The sequence below is a fragment of the Barbus barbus genome (assembly GCF_936440315.1).
Source record: "Barbus barbus genome assembly, chromosome: 21".
In the NCBI taxonomy this organism is placed as follows: Eukaryota; Metazoa; Chordata; class Actinopteri; order Cypriniformes; family Cyprinidae; genus Barbus; species Barbus barbus.
The window spans coordinates 7,042,392-7,064,845 of NC_136749.1; the positions used below are offsets into that span (position 1 = coordinate 7,042,392).

Below are 22,454 nucleotides of genomic sequence, written 5' to 3' on the forward strand. Positions count from 1 at the left end.
ACTTTAGGCCCCTTAATGCCAATTGGGCATCGTTTAAATGCCACGGCCTACCTGAGCATTGTTTCTGACCATGTCCATCCCTTTATGACCACCATGTACCCATCCTCTGATGGCTACTTCCAGCAGGATAATGCACCATGTCACAAAGCTCGAATCTTTTCAAATTGGTTTCTTGAACATGACAATGAGTTCACTGTACTAAAATGGCCCCCACAGTCACCAGATCTCAACCAATAGAGCATCTTTGGGATGTGGTGGAACGGGAGCTTCGTGCCCTGGATGTGCATCCCACAAATCTCCATCAACTGCAAGATGCTATCCTATCAATATGGGCCAACATTTCTAAAGAATGCTTTCAGCACCTTGTTGAATCAATGCCACATAGAATTAAGGCAGTTCTGAAGGCGAAAGGGGGTCAAACACAGTATTAGTATGGTGTTCCTAATAATCCTTTAGGTGAGTGTATATATAAAGTATATACACACAACAGAAATATATTAAATTAATTTAACTATAAATTTAAATTATAATAAACAAACAAATGTATATTATAAAAATAGACCGAGAAACAATAAATGAAAATGCCTTGAAAATGCAAAATGTAAGCATTTTTATGTAATGCAATGCAATGTATTTTTTGTCAACTAGTGCAATTCAACATGCTTTTTTATTTCAAACACACTTGTCATTATTTTACTTCAATAAATTATCCTCTGCTTATTAATCTGGTTAAAGTGAATGAATGATCAATGTACAATATGAATATCCACACAAAACAAATCACAGCCAATAGTAGGTTTTCTAGTGCTAACTAATGCAAATAATAATGTAATAATTATGAATGAATTATTTAATACATAATTATTCACAACTGTCAGTTAAAAGATTTAGGTTTTAGTGGTTTAAAGCAAATTGTAATTCTTACCTGACAAATTTAAAGTTTAAAAAAATTTAAAGTGATTAGAATGCATCACAACTGGTCAAGCAGTCACATACAGTCTATTCTCAAAAATATTTCAACAGACCCAAAGCTTTTGCATACGCATATATGGCCAGAAATGTGACATAGAATGCAGTGCAACCAATCCAACAGCACAAGGTAAATATGAATGGCATGAAAGTGATGTAGGTAACTTGCACTGTCATTAGAGGAGAAATGGAGAGAATCTATTTGTATGTTTGTGTGTGTGTGTGTGTGTGTGTGTGTGAGAGAGAGAGACTTACAGAGCGAGCTGCTAAGGTGATGGGTATAGCAGTGATGAACGTAAAGTAGTATCCTGGGTAAACTCCATGCCAGATGGCCGACAGCACAAATGTGAGTGGCATGCAGTAATATGGTGCTCGATCATAACATACACTGAAGCATAACAAATGAAAGCTTGTGAGAAATGACACTGAACAGATATATACCACTGATCTATATATAATGACATACCATGAGATAAAATAAAAATACCTATATAATCACTACAACAGTATAACTAGTCACTTAGAACTGTGCATTGTATGGAAAGAGGCTTTGTAATAATTTATTTATTAATTCATTTTAAAGTTAGATTTATGGCCTTTTATGCCTTTATTAGACATGACAATATAGATGAAACAAGGATGAGAGAATAATAGTATAAAATGAGTATTTTGACATTTTGATTCTGAGTAGACAGTGAACAACTTATAGGGGTGGTTGATCATCTTTTTTCTAAGGCTTGATTGTGTCAATGGGGTGCACTGTAACATGTTCATGCTACGTTAAAAAAAAAAAAAAAAAAAAAAAATTCGCATTTTTTACCTTTTTTCTACACCGCTCTTTCCATTCTCGTCAAAATAACGATCTGTTGAGTTCCTGGTTCTGTGAAGCCTCTCCCTCAGAAATATGCAATCATGCTCAGATTGGTTAGCTGGCTCAGTGTGTTGTGATTCACTAACCGCTTAATGCACGTTGTCTAGAAACGACATGCCCCCTTACCATTACGGGTAGTTGCATTTTCCCGGGGGCAGGATTTATGTGAACATCGGGGTTAGTGATGTTACAAACCCGAGAAGAAGCTCGTTGTAGTTCCTATCAGCCTTTTTTTGTAGTCCTTAAACAGTGATTTCTTTAAAAGTAAATATCTCACTTTACATTGAACTCTGAGCATCATAACATGTTGTTTATGCTCTAACTGCAACATTACACACTAACTAAAGTTAAAAAATTTAAATCAATCAACCACCCCTTTAATAACAAATTCCCTTCCAAGTTTGGTCACTTTGATGATGTAACAGTAGTTGATGCTATGGGTAGCTCTGCCCAAGAGTGATTCTCTCTGACACCTGTTTACAGTCACGGAGTGAAGGCTCATTGTGCCAAATCCATGCCTTTCTCATGGGCATTAACAAATGGAGTGTCTTTAGAAGACATCTGTCATTGTGATGCATCCAGGATTTACAGCCTGGAAAATGACTTAACTGACCCTCCCATTCTACCCATGTTTTCACAACAATGCTGGCTAGTACCTCTCATGAGCACAGCCCCACAAAAGCCACAAAAAAAACATTATAAAGCACTATAATAGTTTTGGTGCACTATTTTTAAAGAGGTTCTGAAGACGTTCCATAGTTTGATGTGAGGTACAGATGAATATTTAAGTCAAGTTCACGTAAACTCTTCTCTCTGCTCCGACTGTCTTTCATTGTCCATTCAGCATTCAAACTGCATGTCGCATTCGGTTACGACAGTCAAGACAAAGAAACGCTCTCCAAGATGATTCAATCTTCCTAATATTATACTTGATCTGTTAATAAAGATAAATGGTTTTGCATAAAAGGACTTTATCTTACTGGAGTTTTGTGCTGTTTCTAAATTGAGTTTATTTCTGTTAGATCACAACACTGGAGTAAAGAGCACTATGAATTGTTCTTCATGAGCAAAGTAACTGAAATTTAAAACTGTAAAAAAAAAAATCTCAAACTAACTCACATACATTAATACATTACGCATCAATATCTCTTCCCTTTGTGCTTTGAACTTTTCTATGTGGAGCACTGTGCCTGTGCGCTGTGACTCCATGTTGCTTCAAGTGCATCATTCTGCACACGAGATGCACATAATCGCTTTGTGCCACTCTGTATTGGTGTCATAATACTTTTGTGCAATGAAAGATTATTAATAGCCTTTCTTGTTCGTCTTATCTGTCATATGTTGCTGCCTCAATACTGTGCTATACATTTAAAAGTGAAAGTGACGTGACATACGGCCAAGTATGGTGACCCATACTCGGAATTTGTGCTTTGCATTTACCCTTCCAAAGTGCACACACACAGCAGTGAACACACTCACACCATGAACACACACCCAAAGCAGTGGGCAGCCATTTATGCTGCGGCGCCCGGGGAGCAGTTGGGGGTTCGGTGCCTTGCTCAAGGGCACCTCAGTCGTGGTATTGAGGGTGGAGAGAGCGCTGGACATTCACTCCTCCCACCTAAAATTCCTGCCAGCCTGAGACTCGAACTCGCAACTTTTGGATTACGAGTCCGACTCTCTAAACATTAGGCCAAGACTTCACGAAATGTCTTTTAATTTTAAGTGTACGACTAAAATGTTACACATTTCTCTTTGTATTGTTGTAAAATACATTCATGAAAAGCAAGTAACACACAAAAGAGTGATGATCAGGTCAACACACATTAAGGTATAGGAATTCTACACTGAATTAAACAAAAAAACTGCACTGATATTGCATCGATATCGGACGATATTCATAATTTTTGGTATCAGATTGGGATTAGTTCTGAAAAAGTGGTACTGAGCCACTCCTCGAGTCAAAAGGTTGGTATTGTTTGATTGGGGGGGGGGGTAGCATAAAGTATCCAAAATTCACAGAAATTTAGATCAAAAGAGGCCTTTTTGTTTAGCCCTTCACTCCCTGAAGGCATTTTAAAAACTGTTGTTTTCTTAGTGACATACACAAAAATAATGACTCATAACTCCAAGACTGTTGCAAGGAGTTTCAAAAGGTAGGTATCGTTTGATATAAATCGGTCCCACTTTATATTAAGTGTCCCTAATACCTGTGTACTTGCATAGTAACTAGATGTGTACGTACAGTAGTATGTAACCACAGTGTAAGAACACATTGGTACATAGTATCTACAGCTGTAATATTTCTGTAACTACACACAAGTAACAACACTCAAAATGGTATGTGTAAGTACAAATGTGTAACAGGACATTGGTAACAACACTTTTTCACATCACTAAGTACTCGTGTAACAGGAATTATATAACTACATTTTGTAACAACATTATGTATAAGAGTAATTGGGACAATTTGATCCAGGGGGTGGAAACGGGTATGCTTAGGGATATGTAAAGTGGGAGGATTTGGATCTCGAGTTGATGCACCACTGTAATACCAATGTACTTGCATGTTAACTCCTCAGGAACTGTCCACTTAATATAATGTGTAACATGCTGGACACCAACCACAATTTATATGTAAAGCCTAACTTATTGGTTGCTTCTGTGTAACATCAAAGTAATTACATGGTAGATCCATAGGAACGGTCTACTTAATATAAAGTGTAACACTTTCTTTACCAAAAAGTGCTGTTAGTCGTGTTACACATTTGTACTTACAAATACCATTCAGTGGGTTGTTAAATATGTGTAGTTACACAAAAATTTGAGCTGTAGATACTATGTACCAATGTGTACTCACACTGTGGTTACATACTACAAGCACAACTAATTACTATGTAAGTACACAGGTATTAGGAACACAATATAAAGTGGGACCGAAATGAGGTAGGAGAAAAAAAAATTGGTGAAGTTCCCCAACATGTGTGCTGTATGTAAATTAAATGTTGTGGTGAGATCATGAAAAAGTCTAAAGTTACAGCATTTGGAACCAAGGTAGCCTTTCTTTCAGCCCTTGACAGTTTTGAAATTGTTGTTTTGAATTTGAAGTAATGCTTAACTCAAGTTTAGTCAAAGACCCATACAATTATGCTTGTTTTATTCTACTCTGTGAGACTTTTCAAATGACATGACTTTTCATGACATATGACTATCAGAATATCATAACACAAAAAAAATCATATTTCTTAAATTATGAAACTTTTTTTTTTTTTATCAGCAAATAAATCAGCACTACTTATGAGTTAAAGTGACCACTTTTTTGTGAAGGTCAGACTCTAAGCTTTCAAATCACACATATTTTGTGTTGATCAAGGCAGTGATTTTGAAAAGGTTTTTTTTATATTGATATTCTGATGTCGCTTTATGGTCTTTTTAGGGTTAAATTACATGTTATGCAGTAATGTTTTTAAACGCAGTTATGACAGCATCTTTACACCCATTTTGAACGCTCTCAGCACCCATACCGTAAGTGCGTGATTAGACGCGCAAACCAAAAAAAAAAAAAAAGGTGCTGCTGGCCTGACCGTGTATTTTCAAACCGCAGCTGGCTTGACTGAGAAATCGGCAGAGAGCAGAATTCATTCAGGGAGCGCGCGTAAAACTGAATATTATTCAGCAATTTTTTATTTTTTTTTTGTCTTTTGGAAGCTGCATTCAAAATCCACTTGCCTCAAAAATCTGAGGGGGCACGGTTGAAATCGAGTTCTGGGAGTAGCGGTATTTCGGCTGGGCCCCCCTCTGGTCCAGTGCCCTGGGCACGTGCGTTAAACCGTCCCTGGTGCTTTGCTAAAAGTAACTAATGATATGCGTTGTTTGGATTCTGGAGATGGGGTCATCTTAGTTCTTTTGGATCTCGGTGCAGCATTTGACACAATAGATCACTCCATTTTATTAAATCATCTAGAGAGAGTGTGCGGCATTCAGGGGGTTGCATTAAGTTGGTTCTCCTCATATCTGGTTGTCAGTAAACTTCCTAAAGTTAAATGACGACAAAACTAAGGCTATTGCTTTTGGATCTTCATTGTGTGTTGCTAATATTGGAAACCAACTAGATTCCCTGTCTTTAACACTGCACAACAAGTTAAGAACCTAGGTGTTGTCTTTGATTCTGAGTTATTATTTGACAAGCAGATCAATTCTGTCATCTTCTTTCATCTCCGTTATATCGCCAAATTAAAACAGTTCCTCTCAAAAGTAGTGATCCATGCACTTATTACATCTCGACTACTGCAATTCATTATATATGGGTCTATCTCATTCTTCTATTCATCGTTTGCAGTTGGTCCATAATAAACTTTTGACGAACACTAGGAAGAGAGAGCACATGTTCTCACATCCTTGCATTGGCTACCAGTTAAATACAGAATAAATTTTAAGGTTTTGCTGTTGGTTTATAAAGCTCTGCATGGACTAGCACCTCAGAATATTGCTGACCTCCTAAAACCATATTCTGTGTCAAGATTTTTGTGTAAAGACTAAGCTTTTTCAGTTTCTTTTTTTTTTTTTCAGCTTTTTCATTCCTAAACAGTGGAATGCACTTCCAGTTGCCGTGAGATCCTCGCCCATGTTGGACACTTTTAAATCCAGATTGAAGACTCATTTATTCTCTTTAGCCTATGTGTGGCCTGAGAATAGTGGGTTATATTGTTGTTTATGGTCTATCTTGCATGCTTTTATTTTTATCTTATGAGTTTTTATTTGTTGTTGTTTTAGATTGTGTATAAATTGTACAACACTTTGGTACAACACTTGTTTTTAAACGTGTTTTATGAATAAACGTGAACTTGATGATAATTCACTGTAAAAGACAACGGACAAAAACACAAGTCTGGTTTCATTTTAAAGAACAACCACAGTGACAAATAAGACAATAATACCAAATAGCCCTGACCAACAGCGTGAACTGGGGTTTTATGAGTGGATAATGGGAATAAAAACCTTGCTGAAACAATATATTTTTGCACGTTTTTTTTCAAATATTATTATTACTGTTGCTTAAGTTTAAGCAATAAATGTTTGTATCTTTTATCTGCTATATTTTTTATTTATCCTTTTTTATATATGTAGGCTATATGCACAAATTAAATTACTGGTTTTGTGGCTTGATCCTTTAAAAAGAACCAGGAATCACTGTAAAATAGAACTATATACTTTACTGAATACCCATTTTAGATAAAAAAAAAATCATCACAGTGAAGGTCTCTTTTACTCCTTAAAAGTGCTCACGTACTTATTGCACAGATTTACAGCTTCAAGTGATTTAATATTTGATAGTTATGCAGCTAGGCCAATATGACTACAATGATCGAGTGTTAATAACTGAATGCGCATGCTCATGCTTCAAGGGTCTCTACACCAGAGGTGGACAGTAACGAAGTACATTTACTTGAATATTGTCCTTAAGTACACTTTTTGAGTATCTGTACTTTACTTGAGTATTATTGTATCTGGAAACTTGCTACTTCAACATGTCCCTAAATCGAAAGTCGTTACGTAGCAGTTTTTAAAGTGAGTGCATTTTCAGTTTCACTAAACCCTTTTTTCTGTGAAAATCCGCCAGGACCTTCCGGTGTTGCCAAGTCTTACAGTATTTCTAAGCCTTCAGTTTTCCGCCTAGCTTTGAATGGATATTTGGCTGACTTTGTTATGCAAATCTGGCAACCTCGGGAACTTCTCCGCTACACTAATGTAAACGTGTGCGACTGTGTGCTACTACACAGCTAAAAGCGCTCTAAAAAAGAAAATAATATAGCCTAATAAAAGATGAAAAAACACATATTTATAGTGTGGTGTGATCATCTGTGTATTCACCACATTGATTTTTAAAGAGACAACTGTATGTTATGCCTTACGTAGGCCAAGCGCTACAATCAAAGATCACAGAAGATAAATGATCGGCATACGGTAAATAATAATTACCTACACCTTGATCTACATGACAAAGAAAATGTATAGTTTTTTTTTTATTCTGTGTTAACTTGCATACAATTTGTTTACTTATAAAGCCCTTTGTAAAATTAACCATGTTTTTACTATAGTAACTAGGGTAACTATGGCATTTGCAGTAAAATCACAGTATCCACAAATGAACTATTCTCTCACAATAGTAACCATAATTATGTTATTTGTTGTAATTCATTATAGTACCTATAGTCAATTTTTTGTAGTTAAACTATGGCAATAATGGTAAGCTAATATATCCCTTAAAATGCTATTACCATATATATAAAAAACCTTACTACTCAGGCCTACTGGTAAATTGCATCTAAAAACTGGTCAAGGAATTATATAAATATGAACGTTATTTTATTGTCAAAACACTGCACATGAATACATATATTTTTTGCAAACAAATGTTCAATAAGTAGGTTAAATGATCACACAGATCAAAATGTTTTACTTCACTTTTTTACAATTTTGGAATCTAAACTGGGAATCGATAAGTATTGAATTCAGAATCAGAATGGATCAAATTCAAGCAATACCCAACCCTAGCCACATGCTATGAAGTTCACTGATTTCGGAGCATTTTCTGAACAATGATCAGTTGATGGCAAAATTCAAAAAGATGGTTCACTTTCAGTCGGTCACTCAGAGTCACGTCGGATGACCGTCAAAATTGGGATCTTGCCAGAGAGACCAATCCACTTCGAGTGTAACTAAACAAGCCAATGGACATTGGCATGCGATCATTGCATCCAGCTGCCGCTGATCACAGCGTGAGTATAAGAGGCTGCTGCTCTCCTATCCTGTGAGTGAGAAAGAGCGAGCGAGCGCGGCCGTTACAGTGCAGCAGTGGTGGTCGCGATCTCACGGGAAGAAAAAACGATTTCCATGAAGACAGTCACACTAGGAGTGTGCAGTGGCCAGCTCCCCTGCATGCTTCAGCACTGAAAGAGCAAATTTCTCTAAAAGAGCAACATGGGTGATCGCGTCTTTTTAAAGATGTCTAATCACCCGTGCGTTTCTGGGTGTGGTCGTTTCCTGACGCCTCAGCACGGTAACGATCGCTGCCTCACATGTCTGGGCATTCAGCACGCTGCAGAAGCTTTCGTGGATGGTTCATGTTCTTCTTGTGGGGACATGACCATCTCGGAGTTGCACAGAAGACTGCTATGTCAAACATGGCGGAGTCCCTCTGCCACTGCTGCGATCCGGCATTCATCCCGGCACTCGGGGTGCCGCCGCGTCTGTTGGAGTCAGAGGTGATTTGAGGATTATGGTGAGGGCTTCCCCAAGAGATGTTCCTCACCCCTCAAGCACTCTGCAGCCAGTGGTGTTGCCGTTGGAGCGGGCTGGGACCTCTGCAGAATGGGGTTCACCACCCGTTTCCTTCAGTGCTCCCCCTGACGACCAGATGTCGATCGCTGCATCAGAGGGTGAGCTCTCTCTCTCCAGGGATGACTGCTCATTACTGCAGGTCCACCAGGCCAAAGCCCTGAAAGACCTGCACGATGGTGGTCACGACCTGGTGGTTCTACATGAACTTTGTGCTGCGGCGGACCGTGGAAACTCCACGTGTGGTCCCTGGATGGGACGCGGAGGTTCTAGGTGACCTACCCCAGGAGGTAGCACTTACTATCGCTTCAACACTTGCACCATCCACAAGATGGGCCTATGCTCTTAAGTGGAATCTGTTCATCGAATGGTGTTCCTCTCACCATGAAGACCCCCAGAGATGTTCAATCAGAGCTGTGCTTTCCTTTTTGCAATAAGGGTTGGAGAGTAGGCTGTCCCCCTCCACCCTTAAGGTTTATGTTACTGCTATTTCCGCTCACCATGACCCCGTAGAGGGGAGGTCGGTGGGGAAGCACGATCTGGTTGTCAGGTTTCTTAGGGGGGCCAGGAGGTTAAATCCTCCTAGGCCTCCCTCCCTACCCTCTTAGGATTTGGCATTGGTGCTAAGAGCCCTACAAACTGCCCCCTTTGAGCCTTTGCAGTCAGTCGAGTTGAAGTATCTCTCTATGAAAACCCTACTCCTGACTGCGTTGGCCTCGTTCAAGAGGGTAAGGGAACCTGCAGGCATTTTCGGTCGACGAATCGTGCTTTGAGTTTGGGCCGGTTGACTCCAGTGCAACACTGAGGCCCAAGGTTCCTACCACTCCCTTCAGGGACCAGGTAATGAACCTGCAAGCGCTGCCCCTTGAGGAGGCAGACCCAGCCCTAGCTTTGCTCTGTCCTGTACGTGCACTGCGACAGTACGTGGATAGAACTCACGAGCTTCAGGATCTCAGAACAGCTCTTTGTCGGTTACGGAGGACAGCAGAAGGGGATGGCTGTCTCCATTCCCTCCTTCAGGGAACGAGGGTTACATACGCAACCGAGATGTTCTTTGGCGCAACGTGCACACCCATGGCCATACTGAGAGAGTATGTTCCAGTTTTCTAAAAAAGTGTAAATATTTGTTTTCTTTTGAATGTTTGCTTTGTTTGCCTAAAATGAACCATATCATAGCCTTCAATATCTCTTTGAAAAAGAACTCATTTTAACTAATTTTAATACTTATCTAAAAGTTACAAAGTAGCTGTAAGTGTGTGAAATAAAAAATAAAGATGATTATCTTCATTCAATTGTTCCATTTCTATAGGTTTTGTAACATAAAAGGCCTTAATTCCAAAGATAATACAAGCTAATCAGTGTATTCAGTAGGCTGCATTAGTCGCATAAGGTATTGTAACATGCGACAATAAAACAATGCATTTACTTTTTACTTTTGATACTTAAGTACTTTTAAAAGCATGTACTTTTGTACTTTTACTTAAGTAAATATCTGTCTTTACAACTATCACTTGTAGTGGAGTAGTATTTGACCAGTAGTATCTGTACTTTCACTCAAGTAATGAAGTTGTTTACTTTGTCCGCCTCTGCTCTGCAATAAGATTTGCCATGTTAGAAACCAATGGAATTGGCGTTGGATCGTTGGTTTAGCTGGACTACTCAGCACTTGTTGGGAGTTTATCAAAATGGTTGGATGCATTCAAAAGTTTAATTTCTAAGCTTTAAAATGGTACTTAATTATATTAAAAGAAATTATAAAATAATATATAAAAACACAGAAACATTCTAAGGTTTACATTGTTCTTGTCAAGTGTTCAATAAAGCTCTCAAACTGATTTATTTAATTGATGGGTTTGGATATTATTTACACACAAAAAATGCAAACGCAATGGATTGTTTTTATTTTGGACTCATTTTAATCGTGAGAATCTGCTGTAAATAATGATATGCTATTTTGGAGCATGATTCATGAAATGACAAGTGCGTCATTCTGTGACAAATCAACCAAATTTCAGAAACTTCCAACTTTTTGATTTTGCTAATATTTGCTAATATTATTTGCTCATATTTTTCTGAAGAAAGATAAACATATTTAGTGATGAAAGTCAAAATATTAAATGTCATGGATGAATATTTCCTGAGTAATCCACTTTTTTTGTAGAGGGGGGGTCAAAATGGCAATTTTCACCTGAGATTCAGAGCCGAATTACAGGGGGGGTAAATATGACTTCAGAAAGATGGCTGCATCATAATGTTACTTTTACACAGAGATTGGTAGGTCTATTAGTAAAATGTTGAGTTTAGCTATCTTTGTTGCATTATGTGCCAATGGTGACCATTCAAAAATGGGGAAAGAGCACTAAGTTTTTTCTCCAAAGTTTGCAGGCCTGTAACTCAAAAAGTATGAAATATATTGTTGATTTAATATATGATGTTTTAGATATTGGGTCTTAACAAACTTCTCTTTTGGCATATTGATTTTTAAGGCCCTATATGATTCATTTCAAGTCAAGTTGAGCTTTATTGTCATTCCGCTACATGTGGGGACATACAACGAAATGTCGTGCCTCGCAGGACCACGGTGCTACATAAATACAGACATACAACAATGAAGTAAAAAACACTATAAACCTATACACAACTATCCTACTGACAGATTTTAACTATAAGTATACTATAAGTATTTACCCTATACAAACTAAAAGAATAAAGGATAAAAAATACAAACTATACGAATGCTTCACAAATACTGTACATGTGCAAAGAAAGACATTTTGAGTCAAGCAGCTGGTTGGGGAACAGTGCAGGATGATGTCCATGTTTCAGGAGGTAGGGGTTTGCATGGGGTTTCAGAGGGGGCGGGGTGATTTGAGTTCAAGGCTCTCACAGCCTGGGGGAAAAAACTGTTGAGTAGTCTGGCGGAGCGGGCTCTGATGCTCCGGTACCGTCTTCCTGATGGTAGGAGCTGGAAGAGACTGTGGGAGGGATGGGTGGCGTCCTTCACTATGCTGTTGGTTTTGCTGGAGCATCGTGTAGGGGAAATGTCCAGGATGGAGGGGAGAGGGGCACCGATGATCTTTGAAGCTGTGTTCACTATCCGTTGGAGGGTCTTGCGGTCAGCAGCACTGCAGTTCCCGTACCAGACAGTGATGCATCTGGTCAGCACACTCTCGATGGTGCCCCTGTAGAATGTGGTGAGGATGGGTGGAGGAAGACTTTCTCTTTTCAGCCGTCGGAGAAAGTGTAGGCGCTGTTGTGCCTTTTTGGAGTGCCACTTCCTCTCTGTAGTGCGTTTCATCGTTGTTGCTGATGAGACCTACCACTGTTGTGTCATCAGCAAACTTGATGATGTGGTTGGAGCTGAACTTGGCAGTGCAGTCGTGGGTCAGCAGTGTGAAGAACAGCGGGCTGAGCACACAGCCTTGAGGGGCACCTGTGCTCAGTGTGGTAGTGCTCAAGGTGTTGTGGCCGACACGGACTGGCTGAGGTCTTCCGGTTAGAAAGTCCAGGATCCAATTACACAGGGAATTGTTAAGGCCCAGCAGGTTTAGTTTATTTATGAGCTGTTGTGGGATTATTGTGTTGAATGCCGAGCTGAAGTCAATGAACAGCATTCTAACATAGGAGTCTTTATTTTCTAGGTGGGTAAGAGCCAGGTGGAGGGTGGATGAAATTGCATCGTCCGTAGAGCGGTTTGGACGGTATGCAAACTGGAGCGGGTCGAGTGTGTTGGGGAGGTTGGTTTTGATGTTGTGCATGACTAGCCTCTCAAAGCACTTCATCATGATTGGAGTCAGTGCTATTGGACGGTAGTCATTTAGACAGGACACAGGTGATTTCTTTGGTACCGGTATGATTGTTGTGGATTTGAGACATGTGGGGACGACTGCCTGGCTCAGCGAGGTGTTGAAGATATCTGTAACCACATCTGTCAGCTGTGCAGCACAGTCTCTCAGAACACGGCCAGGTATGTTGTCAGGACCCGCAGCCTTGCGTGGGTTAATCCTAGATAGGGTCTTCCTTACGTCGGCTGGAGACAGACAGAGCGCCCGGTCGTTGGGAGGTGTGGGCAGTTTTTGTGCAGGTGTGTCCTTCTGCATTTCAAACCGTGCATAAAAGTGGTTGAGTGCATCGGGGAGGGATGTGTCCTCATCACAGGCCTGTGGCGGGGGCTTGTAGTCAGTGATGGTCTGAATGGCTTGCCACAGGCTCCGTGTGTCTCTGCTGTCTGTGAAGTGATTGTTGATTTTTTGAGCATATGACCGTTTTGCATTTTTGATGCCACAGGACAGATTGGCTCCTGCTGTTTTGAGGGCTGCTTTATCTCCTGATCTGAATGTTTCATCTCTGGTCTTTAGCAGCCCACGAACCTCTGCTGTCATCCATGGCATCTGGTTTGCACCTGTGGTGATGGTCTTGGTGACTGTCACATCATCAGTGCACTTTTTGATGTAAGCAGTCACAGTTTCAGTGTACTCATGCAGGTCTGTGTGGTTGTTGTAGGTGGCTGCCTCTTTAAACATGTTCCAGTCTGTGCACTGGAAAGCAGTCCTGTAGTGCTGAGGTGGCATTGTCTGGCCATACTGTTATCTGCTTTTGAACCGGCTTGGCGAGTTTGAGAAGTGGTATATATGCTGGGATTAGCATAACAGTGATGTACCCAAGGTGGGGGCGGGGTACAGCCTTGTAAGCGTTTTTTTACTGTTGTGTAAACAAAGTCCAGTGTGTTGTTTCCCCTTGTTGCGAAGTTCACATGTTGGTAGAACTTTGGCAAAACTGTCTTTAAGTTTGCGTGGTTGAAGTCACCGGCTATGATGAAAAAGCCGTCAGGGTTATTTGTTTGTTGTTCACTGATGGCGCTATACAGTTCACGAAACGCGTCCTTAGCGTTTGCACACGGGGGGATGTAGACTGCGACGATAACAATGGCCGTAAACTCCCGCGGCAGATAGAACGGTCGACACTTCACAAACATAAACTCCACCAGCGATGAACAGTGTTTTGATAATAACACAGCATTGTTACACCAGTCTTTGTTGATATACACACACAAGCCACCTCCGCGGTGATGAATCTCTATCCGCTTAGTAGCAGGTTAGCCCGTGCTGCTGAATGGGTCCGGGATGTTGTCGTTTAGCCATGTTTCGGTGAAAATAAACACACAACAATCCCTTGCCTCATGCTGTGTAGACCGACTGAGTTGAATTAAGTCCAGTTTGTTTTCCAGAGAGTGAACATTTTAGAGCATGAGTGTTGGAAGAGCCAGTCTTGTGGGGTTAGCTCTTAGCCTAGCTCGTATACCTCCGTGCTTACCGCGCTTCTGTCATCTCTCACACCGCTTGTGATGCTGCCTTGTGCGGGTAGCATCAGTAGGCGGTCTCGAGGTCCGGCTCCAGCAGTAAACAAAGGCCTCGTAGCTTCTCAGTAGCCGCCGGCGAGAGATGTTGTTTGTATGCGTTGCCGATATCCAAAAGACTTAAGCGATCATAGATGAGTTTTGGGGTGATTTCCTTAAGAGTTAGCGGTAAACTGACACTATTTGGAGACGAACAGATGACATTAAAAGACATAAAAGCACCGTCTTTGGGACCCGGAGCAGCCGCTGCGTCTGATCGCGCCGCCATCTTGGATCATAAGTTCCAAGAGATATTGGGATCTCAATATGGCTCCAGGGGTAAAACATTAAATTGTACAGATTTTCAGTTGTCAAAAACCAAATGTGGGTCACTTTGCAAAAATATGATACTTATTTTCTTTTAAAGAGGAATGTCTGAAGAACAAATAATGTTGAAACTGGAGATATATCTTGTTTCATTGCGTCAAAACAACTGCACTGGACATAACTGCCCGAGTGCCATAAATATTATTTTTCCCAAGTTTGTGTGCCTATAATTCAAGAAGTATTAAAGATATTGCATTATGATTTTAGATTCTAGTTCGTAATAAACTTTTCTTTTGGAATCTTCATTTTCAAGGCCCTATCCCAGACAGCAACATAGGCCCAGATTTGTTTTTGGAAGTTGTTTCAAAAAGTGAAACTTTCATATATTCTAGATTCATTACATGTAAAACTTTTCAAAAGTTTTTTTTTATTTTATTTTGATGATTAGAGCTTACAGCTCATGAAAGTCAAAAATCCATGAAAAAAAAAATCATAAAATAGAATATTTCCTGACATCAATTAAAAAAAAAATGGATTTGCAAAACAGAAAAGTTCAAGCACTTTAAAGTATGTTCATTTATGCACTCAATACTTGGTCCAGGCTCCTTTAGCACAAATTACAGCATCAGTGAGGTGTGGCATGGAAGCGATCAGCCTGTGGCTAAAAAATAAAACTAAATAAACCTTTTAAATGTTTCACTTTACATGTAATGAATCTAGAATATATGAAAGTTTCACTTTCTGAAATAAGTAAAAAAAAAAAAAAAATTCACGATATTCAAATTATGGATCAGCACAATTCACTCACTAATTTTCAGCCACTTATAATTCAAAACAAAGGAGTATGTATCTTGATAAGCAAAAAAATCCAATTTGTTCATAATACATCTATTTCATCTATAGGACGTTTTATTATCATAAACATATCAATTAACAATAACCCGGTAACAATTGCAAACATTTACGGCTCAAATTCAGATGACCCTTCCTCTTTTAATACTTTTTTTCCCCTCCATTTCAAATTTCTCCAATTGCCTGGTAATTATAGGAGGCAATTTTAACACCGTAATTGACCCATCACTTGACAGATCCACAAGAAATAAACGACACTGGCAATCCACAATAATACAGTTCATGAGAGATTTTGGCCTTTGGCGATGGTTGGAGGCTGCAGCTTCCAACTGACAGAGAATACACATATTACTCGCCAGTTCATCAAAGCTACTCCCGACTTTTTCCTAACTAGTAACTCGATCATACCAAACATCTCTGAATACAAAATCCAGCCCATCAGCATCAGTGACCATGCTCCAGTAACACTCATATGGAATCCAACTAATTTAAATAAACACACCAGTAGATGGCGCTTTAACATATCTCTCCTTAAAGACCCAGAGTTTGATAGTTATCTTAAAAGAGAGTGGACATCCTTCCTAGAAATAAATGACTCTCCAAAGTCATCAGCCTCATTGCTTTGGGAAGCAAGTAAAGCAGTACTACGAGGTAAAATCATATCGTTCTCGTCCATAAAAGGAAAATAGAAAAACAAGAAGAAAACAGACTAGAAGAAAAAATAAAAGAACTTGAAATATTACATATACATAATATTACAAATAACCCAACAGATGTAATATATAATGAACTAAGAAAACTAAAATTCCTGCTAAACGAAATCAACGGATTCCTAAAGTTTCTAAGAATCCTTTTAGAGAGCTCCTAATTTAGCTTAAACATTTTCTAACTAGGAGTCTTAGCTTAAAAGTGATTCAGGACCAATCTGAGAGCAACTCTGAGCGAGGAAAAGACAAAAACTTTTATCTTAGTTAGGAGGCGGGGCTGACCCCGTTGCTAGCTATGACACATTCTTTTGAAGACTGTGATTGGTTGGTTGTCCAAGAAGGAAATAAAAGAGCACTTTTAAGAGTAGGGTTTATTATAAGCCTTCACTTGTAATTTTTCCTGTTTTACCGTACTCTCTCTCTCTCACACACACACACACACATTATATATGCATATATATTCTTTATTTTTTATTTACCATGCTGTTATACTTAACGTATTTTATAGAAATGAACAGCGACATAATAAGTGCTGTAACAGACCCAAATCATCACTGCTGCATAGTTGCATTTTTCCAGTTGCCAAATATGTTCATGTAGTGATTATGTCCATTTCTGGCACTATGGCATTTCTGCGTGGTGTCCGAGATGTTAGCATGTCTTTAATAAGATTGTTCACAAACATGATCCCTGCACGATCTAATGTGTAGCGTCTTATTAACTCACTGTCGTGCATTGTGTGCAACACATTTCTTCTCCCTCTTCATGTTTCGTCCATTTTCTCCACTGCTAAAAAATTACTTCCCAAAATATACAAAATTATAACCAATTCAAATAAAACCATAACTTTACCAACAATAAAATGGGAAGAAGACCTTTCTATTGCTCCTGATACCGATTTCTGGACTTTATCCTGCCTCCTGGGCTGCCCTATCCAACTATCCCCCTTACTCTGTCTACAGGGTGATCTATCAACTCTCAATTTAGCCATCGCCAAGAAAACTATCTTCTTGAACTGGAAATCCCGAAACACTATTCACAGCGCATTGGAAAAATTTGCTCACAGACTACATCTCCCTAGAATATTTTTCACCTCCTTACAATACTTTGGAACCACAAAACTCCAGATCAGACCTCATTCAACTCTTACAAATGTGACACACTGATTGTAATTATTTATTTGCATATTATTATGCATATTTATACAAGGTTTTAGCAATACTATGAGTGTTTTCATTACTATTATCATTATCATTATTATTGTTATTATTAACCCTCTGGGGTCTGAGGTGATTTTGGGGACCTTGAGACATTTTGACATGCCCTGATATTTGTGCTTATTTCAGCTACTTATAACATACTATTGACCAACATGTATTTTTTTTGTATTCAGCACAAACTGTGCTACAATAATATGTGACCAAGGTGGATGTATATGTTTGCATTTTTTAGAAAAAAAATATTATGCGTGGTTAGTAAGTTTTGGGGAAAAAAATTGTAGCTGAAACAAGGGTGGAGCCGTCAGAGCAAGGAGGTTGGGCGGCACCGGCAGGGCAAGGAGCTTGAGCTTGGTCGGAGCCGGCAGGGCAAGGAGCTTGAGCGGAGCTGGCAAGGCAAGGAGATTTGGCGGAGCTGGCAGGGCATGGAGCTTGAGCTTGGGCGGAGCCGGCAGGGCAAGGAGCTTGAGCTTGGGCGGAGCCGGCAGGGCAAGGAGCTTGAGCTTGGGCGGAGCCGGCAGGGCAAGGAGCTTGAGCTTGGGCGGAGCTGGCAGGTGCCCTTCTGACGGAGGGAGCTCAGGGCCTTGAACTGGAGGATGCATTGGTACAGGGGGCTGGAGAGAGTGGAGTGTGGTGGACGGCGCAAGCCCCTCCTCCGCTGAGTCCTCATAATTGGCCAGTTCGTTCTGTCAGGTGTGGGTGAAGGGATGAGAGCGAGGACTCACTTGCAGGAGGAAATAGGGCTTTATTAATAATAAAAATTAAATAAACAACAAAAACTACCCCGTAGGGGAAAACAGACTGGCAAGGCTGGACAAGGCAAGACAAGACAAGACAAGACAGGACAGGACAGGACAGGACTTCACACAGGATAAAATCGACGACAAACCGGCACAGGATTGCAAACACAAGGAGATTATAAAGGGAGCAAATGAGGAGGGTAACGAGTAAACACAGGTGGGGCAAATTAACCAATAATCAGGAAACAAGGTGGGTATAGACAGAGTATAACAAAATGAGAAAAAGCACGCGGCCGAAACTGAACCGCATGCCTAACAAAACACACACACACACAGAGGACAGAGGAGCGCACGGCCCGAGCGAACTCGAAATCGCACACTCCCACAGCAAGAACAAACCTGGAGCGTGAGTGTCCGAACCCCGACACAAAACCAGAACCGAGTCTGAACAAGACAGGAGTGCCGGGATCCGAACAGCACGCCCCAACATGAAACAGAGCAACGCAGACGAGAGAGCGTGCAGCTTGAGCACACTCGAAGCCGCGCACTCACCAGAAAACAAGACAAGAAGGGAGTATCAGGGCTCCGTCACAAAACCATGAATAAACTAGACTGATGTGACAGAACCCTGACATATTATGCATGTTAATATTACTTAAATACTACAACTATTATTCAGATTGTCATTGCTGTTTGTTTTCATTGCTGTTATTATCATTGATGTTCTATTTCTGTTTTTGTGTTCACCGTATATTGTATGTTTTGCACTCCTAATAATAATTCTTTTAAAAATTAATGAATCGCCACATCATGTATTAGATTAAAAAAATGTAATCGCTTACCTATGAGGGGCCGTACAAGCCATAATTCATTCTGGTGCTCTCACACACTTACATTCTCCTCTCACATTCATATATTTATATTCTCATACATATATTTAACTCTCATATTCATATATTTTATGCACACATTTATGCTCTTTTGCAAATGTATTCAAAGTATACATTTAATATTATAAAAAACAAATGTGTGTAAGAAGAAAATGCATGTATGTCTAAAGAAAATATGTATATGTAAGAGAAGAGTATGTATTTGTGAGAGAGTATAGTGGAAACAGAAGGAGTATGATGGAAACGTAAGGCAGGTTAGGCGCAGCCTCAGCCGTGTTGCCAGAGACAATTACTATAAGCCTCTATGGTCAGCGATATTTTTATATTATTTCCATTACTCAAGCTTTAGACTCATTGCGGTTTATTTCTTTTTAGATAGTTTTGTTTGTTTTTCGTAGCTGTATCTGGCAACACTGTATCCGGCATTTAAACTGACACCTAAACTACTACACCGGACGCAAGCGGCCCAGCATGATTCAATATAGAACCTATAATAATGATGCCGTCTACACGGGATGCGGCACAACATGATAAATCTCGCCCTCTTGTGACCATCATGCGCTCCTACACCCATATATTAAGCAAAATAATTTCTGACAAGTTAACATACTTTTAGTACTGATCTATCATCGAACTGATTAAAATAATGTTAGAATAAAATAAAATTGACCAATGAAAAAATCATAAAATTTGACGTCATGTTGGAATAATTTAAACGCTTTCTGTATCATGACAGCAACAGAGCCTGGGCCGGCCCTGTCTGACAGAACACTATTTGGTAACACAAACGTAGTGATCATCATTATATTACAAAGATGCACTGAAGACAGACACAAAGAGGAGAGAATAGTTGCGCAAGCAGATAAAATACTGTACCAGAGAACAAATTAATTGTTTGAGATGCTCGAAATACTGGAAGAAAACCATAAATATTGAATTGAGGTGGGGGTTATTATGAATGTATTTCTGAGGAGAACTGTCTTCAGAAAAGTTTTGATGGCATTTTCTTTTCCTCTTACCTCTGTAAAATACATACAGTATTAAATGAGTGTTTATAAGTGCGGAGCTGTGTACAGCGGTGGAAACGCTATATTGCTACTGCTGTTCTATACGTGCCACCTGCCGTCAGAAAGTGAATTTGTCTTTTCATCAGAATCAGAAAGAGCTTTATTGTCATGTGTGTTAACACACAAACACAAGGAATTCGTCGTGGTGTCAGGAGCTTCATTACAGAAAGTACAGACATAGTGCAAACATACATATAATTAAAGTAGTAAAACACTAATAATAAACAGTAATAGAAATAGAATAGAAATGTATGTATGTGTAAGGAAAATGCATGTGTGTGAAAGCAGAAATGTATGTATGAGAATGGAGAATGTATATGTGTGAAAGGAGAAATATATGTATGTATATGTAAGGAGAATGTGTGTGAGACTAGAAATGTATGTGTGTGAAAGGAGAATGTATGTGTCTGAGAGCACCAGAATGAATTATGGCTTGTACGGCCCCTCATATATATATATTGGTATTCACGTGCTTATTGTTTTTGTTTGCACTGCAACACAAAAAAAAAGAGAAGAAAAGTCAAACTTGATAAAATTTCACACAGAACTCAAAAATGGACTGGACAAAATTATTGGCACCTTGTCAAAATTGTAAGAAATAATTGCTTTGTGTTGTGTGTCACACCGAGCATGGAGAAAAGAAAGTGTAAAAAGTTGTCTGTGGATTTGAGAGAAATTTTTTTGGAAAAACATGGACAATCTCAAGGCTACAAGTCCATCTCCAGAGATCTTAATGTTCCTGTGTCCACTCTGCACAATATCATCAAGAGGTTTACAGCCCATGGCACTGTAGCTAACCTCCCTGGACATGGATGGAAGAGCAAAATTAATGAAAAATTACAACGAAGGATTGTTTGAATGGTGGATAAAGAACCCCGATTAACTTCCAAACAAATTCAAGCTGATCTGCAGACACAGGGTACAACAGTGTCAACTTGCACCATCCGTCACCATCTGAATGAAAAGGGATGCTATGGTAGGAGTCAAGTCAAGTCACTATTATTTGTATAGCGCTTTTAACAATGCAAATTGTGTCAAAGCAGCTTTACATCAGCTTGATATAAAGCTAGGTGGCTTTATATCAGCTTTACAGTATTTAGACGGGGAAATAGTGTGTCGAAATAATGTCATTCTCCTCTGGCCAGACAAAATCAGCCGTTTAAATCTAGGCTGCAGCAGAGTCAGATTGTGCAAAGGGCTCATCTAGTTCCTATGGTCTTGTCCCGATGGCCGTCTAGGAGACAGGGTCTTCACTGGGGATCAGTCTAGATCATCTAGTTGTCCTGGTTTCTGCTGACGTTCAGGGCTGTAGAGGTCATCTCTGGGTGCTGATCCACCATCTGATCTGGATACGGACTGGATCCGGGTGGCTGCAGTGACCATCTGATCTGGATACAGTCTGGATCTGGGTGACTACGGTGACCTCGGAATAAGAAAGAAACAGACTAATATTGCCAATGGCTAATATGCCATTCTTCTAACGATGTAACAAGTACATTGGGCGTTTTGGGAAGTGTTCCCAGTTCCGGTTGACCTAATTAATGCAGCCTAACAATCCTTCAATGGATTTGAATTTTAGAAATGCGATAGCGTATTTTGCGTAAGCCAGGTTAAAGAGATGGGTCTTTAACCTAGATTTAAACTGGCAGAGTGTGTTGTGGTGGCTTCCGCCTTTTCTATGAAGAATCACTCTTGAAGTCTTGGGGTTTTGATGCCAGACAAATAAACGTTATTTTCGGTGATAACGGAGTCTCTCGCCACCCGTGACAACAGGCAGATAAATGTTTATAATAGTAGAATAACGATGCATAAATGGCTATATTCACATAGATTATACTTGATTAATTAATATTTTGATTAATAAAAGTCGGGGAAGTTGTGGCCTAATGGTTAGAGAGTCGGAATTGTAATCCAAAGGTTGTGGGTTCGAGTCTCCGGCCGGCAGGAATTGTAGGTGGGGGGAGTGAATGTCCAGCACTCTCTCCACCCTCAATACCACGACTGAGGTGCCCTTGAGCAAGGCACCGAACCCCCAACTGCTTCCCGGGCGCTGCAGCATAAAATGGCTGCCCACTGCTCCGGGTGTATGTTCACGGTGTGTGTGTGTTCACTGCTGTGTGTGTGCATGTTGGATGGGTTAA

At 39.9% G+C, this 22,454-nt stretch overlaps 1 protein-coding gene across 1 annotated transcript in view; it reads right to left on the reverse strand.

The window, feature by feature from the left end:
* mboat1 (membrane bound O-acyltransferase domain containing 1) overlaps positions 1 to 22,454 on the reverse strand; it is a 150,397-nt gene that overhangs the window by 5,211 nt on the left and 122,732 nt on the right. Inside the window, exon 11 of the mRNA XM_079445877.1 lies at positions 1,225 to 1,357. Within this exon, the coding sequence (XP_079302003.1) occupies positions 1,225 to 1,357 (133 nt within the window). The remainder of the gene's footprint in view (positions 1 to 1,224; positions 1,358 to 22,454) is intronic.